Source organism: Cyprinodon tularosa, unplaced genomic scaffold, assembly GCF_016077235.1.
Source record: "Cyprinodon tularosa strain WSP-4 unplaced genomic scaffold, ASM1607723v1 ctg407, whole genome shotgun sequence".
Classification (NCBI taxonomy): domain Eukaryota; kingdom Metazoa; phylum Chordata; class Actinopteri; order Cyprinodontiformes; family Cyprinodontidae; genus Cyprinodon; species Cyprinodon tularosa.
Window position 1 is genome coordinate 148,157 of NW_024039127.1, and position 8,100 is coordinate 156,256.

Genomic DNA, 8,100 nt, shown 5'->3' on the forward strand with positions numbered 1-8,100 from the left:
GTGCAGTAATCCTGTATAATGATCCTACTATTAAGCAAAAACCCATCATATGTGGACGCCCTGTATTTACTGTATATATCCCATCATGCACCTTTTTCTTTCTTTGGCTCCTTCTTCTTCTCTTTTTGAGCTGATACATTTCTCCCCTGTGAGATCAATAAAGTGAATCCATCAATAATTCATCCTCTGGACTAAGCCGGGGTCGGTGTGGTTAGGTGATGCTGTGGGCCACCTGTGCTACCCCCCCCTCCAGGACTTCCCCACATAACTGCAGTAATAAACTCATCAGCATGAGCAGAGAGTTTGGACCGAGCCGATCCTCCACAGACCGGGTCAGAACCTTTCCTCCTGCAGGTCTTCACTGATGATTGATGGATGGTGAAACCTTAGAGTTTACCATGACAGCTGATACCTTTGTTTTTCTAACATGTTCATGAGCTGAAAGCTGGAGCAATATTTACCTGATGATTGTTTTTCTCACGCAGACCGACAGGCTGAGGGTATAAAGAGACTCTGCTGCCATCCGTCAGCGTCCGACTGAGGGTTCTGCTCTGTAGACTGAAACCTGCTCACAATCCAAGGTAAGAACTTTCTTCTTCTCATTTCTTTCACTGTTTGAACGTATCGGTGAATATTGAACCTTCCTGATGTTTCCTCCACAGATGACTTCAGGACTAGTCTTTGCTCTGCTGCTCTGTCTGAGCTGCGGACTCTGGATGGCTGGAGAGGTGAGCTTACAGCTTCTTCCCTGAATCATAAAGTCCTCAGCTGAGGGACGCTGATGGTTCTGGAGAAGTTTCAGACAGAGCAGCGCTGAGTGTTAAACGCTCCGCAGCTGTTATTATAGTCAAACAGCAAAAATGCTTTTTAACTTCATTTTTAACTTTCGCTCTAAGCAGGGAGAGCAGAAGCTGCAGCGCTACAAGATGCTCTAAATGTGGATCTAATGTTTGGTTTTTTCTCTCCACAGGCGTCGTGTATAAAACCAAGTAGGTGCTTTTTAAAATTACATTTAGATGGTGATGGGAAATTGATCTGACTGCTTTTCGTTTCAAATGATGTTTTTCTGAGAAGAAAAATCTGGAATCAGTAAATAATCAATAAGTTTGGAAGAAAAAACAATGAAACCTACAAACGGTCAGGGTCTGATAAACGCGCCGCCTTTCATCACCTGCAGTTTAAAGTCATTCGCTTCCAAAGCATCTAATGCGATGATGAAACAGTGACATGAAAGGATGGAGGGACCGGTCTGGATCGGTCTGAACCGGACCTGCTTCGGTCCAGATGCAGCTCATCAGGCAGCTCACTGCTAAAACAACCTACAAATACATAAAACTTCCTGACAATAAGTGCATTTATCTTTCATTTGAATATATAAATAAGATGATCTGCCAATCAAATTAGAACTTTTACTCTTCTAATGCAATAGTTTTTTTTCTTATTTTAAAGGAAAAGTCATCAATGAATGATCAATGGATCATTATTTATACATCAGGAGCAAACAGGGCTTTAATCCAAGCAGGATGCAGAATAAACCTGATTTTGGAGTCAGAGACCAAGACCAGCATTCAGGGGACTTTCAATCATTGGGTCCATTTTTATTGACTCGTTGAATCTTTCTTGCAGTTCCTAAATGTCGCTGCCCGTCTGGATGGAGCCAATATGGCCGACGCTGCTTCCTGTTCTATAACTATGAGAGGGACTGGGCCACTGCTGAGGTAACCACAGCTGCTTAGAGAGCAAACCAGGACATCGCTGATGTCTCTACTAGCCCCATGTTTGACTTAAGAGGTCAGAGGTCAGACAGCTTAAAGTCACCAAGAGATTCACTTTTATGACGACTGATTTCTTCATCTTTTTTACACCAGTTTAGTTATTAATTCTGTAGCCGGTCTGATTCTAAATCGCTCTTCAGATCGGATATATTTTAATACACATTCCTAGAGTGAATACATAGATCTTCCACCTTAAACAGATTAATAAAACTCAACAAAAATATGGTTAGAATTTATTATCGTTAGCAGTTTGGGAATATAGCATCACATCAGATTGTATCCTAATGAGGATAATTAGCTTTTGTCGTTTTTTCTCTAAGTTAAATAAATGTACAATAAAACATGAATTTTTATGGAAAACTATGATGAAAGAAATTATTTTGTTAGTTTATAATTTTTTAAAATAGCAACAGGCAATAAAGAAAATGTGCTTAAATGAAACAAAACTAACAAGTCTATTTTTAAAATTTAAGGAGTAGAAAATACAAAGTTGTCTGAAACCTAATTACTCCAGAACGAAGATAACAACATGTTTACTTAATTAACAAACTATTTGTAGTTGTTAATTAACACCTCTGAGTAAAACCAATTCTATCTCTGTAGTGATAAAAGCAGTTTAAGAAGAATATGATTTATTTAACTGATATTTAAGTTATAGGAGTTTATTACTCTGTTATATTGAAAATAAAGAGAAAAGTAGGGTTTGATTAGAAGCCATTTTAGCTGTTTGCAAGCATCAAATAAGACACGGTTGTTACATTTTCCATGAACCTTCATTTTCTTTTTGCATTTGTCCACATGTCATCCTACTTTATTTTTATATTGTTTTTTTCCCAGCGTATCTGCATTGACAACGGTGCAAACCTGGCCTCCTTCCACAGCAGCAGTGAGTACCAGTTCCTAAAGAATCTGGTGAACAGCAAGAAAGGTTCTTATGTCAGGACCTGGGTTGGAGGCAACGATGCAGCAAAGGTGAGTTTAATTAGGAAGAAGGTTTTGTTGTTTTGGTTTCTGCTGTTCTGCTCTTTGAATGAAAAACATTTCGCTTTAGGACGGAGTTTGGATGTGGACCGATGGGTCCAGATTCAGCTACGCCCACTGGGGCAAAGGAGAGCCCAACAACACTGGTGGACGAGAGAGCTGCATGGAGATCAACCTGAGAGGTGCTCGGCTTTAAAAGAAAGCTTTCTAAGCTAAAATGATTAATCTGTTAATAAAAAAGAAGATAAGTGAGAAAGTAAATAATTCCTCCTGATTTAAATCTGTTTACAGGATCGTCTCTTCACCTGAACGATGAAAAATGCTCCAGAAAGAGTTACTTCATCTGTGCCAAAGACCTCTAACTCCCGCACAATCCAACATGTGACTCCCTCACTGCTGGTGATGTCACTTCCTGCAGGATGTCAGGCCTCGATGACATCACTGCCGGAGGGCGACCATTCAGTCTGATATCAAATAAATCACTCAAATGAATAAAAGCATTTCCTGTTTCTGTTGTTTCATTCATGGGCGATTCTTTAACTACGGGAACTTTTATGTCCTTTTGATCATATTTCATGAAAACATTTTAAAAAGGGACATTTCACACCTTTATACTTATCTTTACTGTCATGAATGTCATAAGTTTGCCAAAAAATTTGGGACTCCGTAATTTTCTCTGGTCCCCTCCCTGATCTGACCAGTGATGACATGTTTAGCCGCATGTCGTCATTCAACCGCTGGTTGTCTAGGTGGTGTCCTGAAAACAACGTGGGCTACATTAATAATTGGCAATCCTTTTGGGGAAAGCCTGGTCTGATTCGGAGAGACGGCATCCATCCCACTTTGGATGGTGCAGCTCTTCTTTCTAGGAATCTGGCCACATTTATTAGTCCTCCAAAACCCTGACCCCCCAGGGTGCAGACCAGGAAGCAGAGTCCTAGTTTAACAGACCTCTCTGCAGCTTCTCTACTGTTACCCACTCTTTACTCCATCCAGACAGTGTCTTGCCCACGACCAAAATCTAATAAATTAGCAAATATTCCCAAAGGAGTAAATCATGATAATCTAATTAAAATCAAAATAACTCCAATTGGGGAAAAAGTTAAAACAATTAAATGCGGTCTGTTTAACATAAGATCTCTTTCCTCTAAAAGTCTGCTAGTTAATGACTTGATTTGTGATAATCACATTGACTTGTTTTGCCTTACAGAAACCTGGCTGCAGCAAGAGGATTATGTGAGCATAAATGAGGCAACTCCTTCAAGCTATTTAAATTTTCACATCCCCAGAAGTTCTGGGCGAGGAGGAGGAGTAGCAACAATCTTCCAGTCTGACTTACTGATTACTCCCAAAACAGTTAATACCTACAACTCTTTGATCATTTAACCCTTAATTTCCTTCATCCAAATTTCAAGGCAAGAAAACCTCTTCTTTTTGTAACTTTGTATCGTCCACCAGCTCCTTACTCTGAATTTTTAGATGAGTTTTCAGAGTTCCTTTCTGATTTGGTATTAAATACTGACAGGGTCATCATAGTGGGAGATTTTAACATCCATGCTGACATTGAAGGCGATAGCTTAAGAGCAGCCTTTAATGCTATCTTAGACACTATTGGCTTAGTTCAAAATGTGAATCATAATATTCTTTTAGAAAGACTTGAATATTTTGTTGGAATTAAAGGAACAGCTCTAGACTGGTTTAAATCTTATCTATCTGATCGATTTCAGTTTGTTCATGTTAATGATAGATCTTCAACACGCTCAAAGGTTACCTGTGGAGTACCACAGGTAACCTTTGAGCAGGATCAGTGCTAGGACCAATTCTCTTTACTTTATACATGCTCCCAATCGGTAGAGTTATTAGACAGCATGGGATTAATTTCCACTGTTATGCTGATGATACCCAGCTATATCTGTCTATAATCCAGATGAAGCTAACCCATTACATAGATTACAGGCATGTCTGAAGACATAAAAACCTGGATGACTCTTAACTTTCTGCTTCTGAATGCAGACAAAACAGAAGTTTTAGTCTTTGGACCAGAGTCTCTGAAAAAGAAGCTGATTAGCCAGTCACTTCATTTGGATGGGATTAAACTGATTTCAGATAATAAAGTAAAAAATCTTGGTGTTATTTTTGATCAGGACCTGTCATTTAAATCCCAGATCAAAGAGGTTTCTAGAATTTCCTTCTTTCATCTGAGGAACATTGCAAAAATGAGCAATCTCCTGTCCAGGGGTGATGCTGAGAAACTAGTCCATGCATTTGTTACTTCAAGGCTGGACTATTGTAATTCTTTACTATCAGGAAGTCCACAAACTGTAGTTAAAAGCCTTCAGCTGATCCAAAATGCTGCAGCCAGAGTTCTGATGAAAATGAAAAAGAGAGATCATATCTCTCCTATCCTGGCTTCTCTTCATTGGCTTCCTGTTAAATCCAGAATAGAATTTAAAATCCTCCTTCTCACATATAAAGCCTTAAATGGCCAAGCTCCATCTGATATCAGAGATCTGATTGTTCCTGATGTTCCTAACAGAGCACTTCGCTCTCAATCTGCAGGTTTACTAGTGGTTCCTAGAATTTCTAAAAGTAGAATGGGAGGCAGATCTTTTAGTTCTCAGGCTCCTCTCCTGTGGAACCAACTACCAGTTTTAGTCCGTGAGGCAGACACCCTGTCTACTTTTAAGGCTAGGCTTAAAACTTTCCTTTTTGATAAAGCTTCTAGTTAGAGTGGCTCAGGTTATCCTGAGCTATCTCTATAGTTCTGCTGCTATAGGCTTAGACTGCTGGAGGACATAGGGACCCCCATTTCATCATTCTGCTTCATTCTATCTCTATTCTCCCACTCTGCAGAATCTGTTAGTTCAATCTCTAACGTTCTGCTCTCTCTGCTTTTTCTCATAGTAGCTTCATCTGGTCTGTTCCTGTTTGGCTGTGACTCCATCCTGGAGAGAAATATCAGCTGTGCTGCTGCCATCAACACCTTTGTTTCTAGATGTTGGAGCTTGGCCTGTTTTCCATTGTGGTCCTGTTTCTCTGACCGTGACTGAGTGGATGTGCTCTCTTCATCCTCTGACATGGGAGCTGCCTTGTAGCTTGTCTGCCTGGCTGTGTGTTTCCTGGACGGGGCCGCCTTTTACAGCTGCTTTTTGTGTCTCTGCTTCCGTCTCCTTGAACCCCAGTGGGCCTCAGCAGATGGCCACTCACACTGAGCCTGGTTCTGCTGGAGGTTTCTTCCTGTTCAAAGGGAGTTTTTCCTCTCCACTGTCGCTACAAGCATGCTTAGTGTGAGGGATTGCTGAAGAGTCAATGAGTCGATGCAATCAGCTGGTTTTCCTTAGATAGAAAACTTTGAATCAATCTGACTGGATGATCTGGTGAACTGGAAAGTGACCTGAGATGACATGATGTGAATTGGAGCTATAGAAATAAACTGAATAGAATTTAATTGAATTGAAACGGTGTTGGTTTGGAGGACCCAAATGCAGAGGCCAGTAGGCAGAGGTGAATTTAAGTGGGTTTATTAAGGTTCACAGGAACTGAGGCAGGAATCAAAATCCAACAGAAAACTACAAATGCACCATAACCAAGGAGACATCAGGGGTAAACCAAACCTCTAGGAGCCAGGGAGACACGAGGAAAGCAGACAGACGTTAGACGAGGATCCAGCAAACAGGAACTGAAGAGGGAGGGCTTTTAAAGGGGACAGAGACAAAGAGAGGGCTAACGAGGGGATTGGAAACAGGTGAGGGCAGAACAGAAAACAGAGCAAGGGAAAGAGGACACAAGAGGGCAGCAGAGGACAACAAATGGAAAACCAAGAAAAACAGGAACTAACAAACCAAGACTCTGACATTTACAATGAAACTGTTTTAGGACATTTATTTCAGTAAGCTGTGATGATTTTTTTCACCTTTTTTAGCCTTATTTATATGTAAATATTACCGTTTTGTCCTCGTCTCACAGCCAGACTTTTGATCTTCAATGATAAAAATGAATAGTAAATAAAAATAAAAAAAATTCTAATGTTTTCAAATATCATTGACTAAAATATCAGTAAAATAATCAAACTATAATTGGAGTATTTAATGTCATACAACTGTTAATGTGATTTTCTTAACGAATTGTAGGTTTCCCACACTATTATCATTATTTCCATCACAACACTGTAATGTCCCTTTAAAAAGTTTCTATGAAAGATTGTTTGGGTAGTTGCTATGGAGACGAACAGTGACATCACAGCACAGGTCTGACATGGTGGGAACTTTGATTTCATTCATCAACTTTTGAAGTAGAGCCAAAGTAAATATTACTGGAAATGAAAATATTTTTATTGTATGTAATTTACAAACATGTCGTAACATCAACTCAGTTTGGAAATGATTGTTATTTTAACACATAAATGTATTTTCTAAGCATAAAATGCCAGAGACCCTTCCTCAGCTAGTATGTGATGCTAGAGTAGATTTTCCTGCCAATTTCTGTCAGATTGTAATTTCCACCACATTGCATTCTTTGGTGGAAATTAGGCGTAATTCATAGAAACACAAACAAGGCTCTTGTTCTCACATTGTATTTATCTCATTTATTATTACAACAATGTGGTAATATTATAAAATAACACTTTTTTAGACAACTTTTGACATATTTCTAACTATAATTTACATGCCAAGCATTTTGTGATGGTGCCTACCCCCCTCTCTCCCGCCCTTAGTATCACCTATGCACAACTGCAATTCATTTATTATTATTTATTTAATTATAATTATTCTTTATTATGATGCTTCATAAAGTTTTTAAAAAGAAAGGTTTGATATCTTTATGGTCCATTCATTGTAATTTCCACCACATCATTTGTTTTTAAATGAATTGTTGCACACATCACTCTGTTTTTAACAACAAGCTTTATCAGAAAGGAACCTTTTAGGCTTTGCTTTCAAAGTAGAGCTGAATATTCACATAGAAAGATATGTGAAAGGACATCGTTAGTTACAGTTAAGTTATTTCCCTGTCTGGGATTATTAAAGTATGTCTGATTCTGATTCTGACAGTTAAAATGATCAATTATTCAATCAACTATAGTAGATTAAGTTTAAAGCAATCTTTTAACTTGTCCAACATCTCAGACTGAAAGTAATGTCATTGTTTTGAAGAAGCCCATTATGATTCTGAGAGAGACTCTATAGCAGCAGCCATAGATTAGGGTAATGGCAGGGAGGCCTTTTTTATCCTCAAAGATTATAAGATGCTCCTGTTATTTATCAATAACTACAAAAATCACTTTTTAATTGAGAAATAATAAACTGGAGAAATATAAACATTGATTTTTATATAATTTTAATTG

At 38.7% G+C, this 8,100-nt stretch overlaps 1 protein-coding gene across 1 annotated transcript; it reads left to right on the forward strand.

Annotated features, from left to right (window-relative positions):
- Positions 1-485: 485 nt before the first annotated feature.
- On the forward strand, positions 486-3,118 carry LOC119791991 (ladderlectin-like). Its single transcript, XM_038298413.1, has 7 exons — positions 486-581; positions 663-728; positions 971-989; positions 1,627-1,718; positions 2,613-2,747; positions 2,827-2,938; positions 3,048-3,118. The coding sequence occupies exons 2-7, from the start codon at positions 663-665 to the stop codon at positions 3,116-3,118; spliced, it is 495 nt and encodes a 164-aa protein (XP_038154341.1). The 5' UTR covers positions 486-581.
- The last annotated feature ends 4,982 nt before the right edge of the window (positions 3,119-8,100 follow it).

Coding starts and splice junctions, on each gene's coding strand:
- LOC119791991 (XM_038298413.1), top strand. CDS start 663: ATGACTTCAGGACTAGTCTTTGCTCTGCTGCTCTGTCTGAGCTGCGGA. Junction 2,748..2,826: donor GAGGCAACGATGCAGCAAAG/GTGAGTTTAATT, acceptor ATTTCGCTTTAG/GACGGAGTTTGGATGTGGAC. Junction 2,939..3,047: donor CATGGAGATCAACCTGAGAG/GTGCTCGGCTTT, acceptor ATCTGTTTACAG/GATCGTCTCTTCACCTGAAC.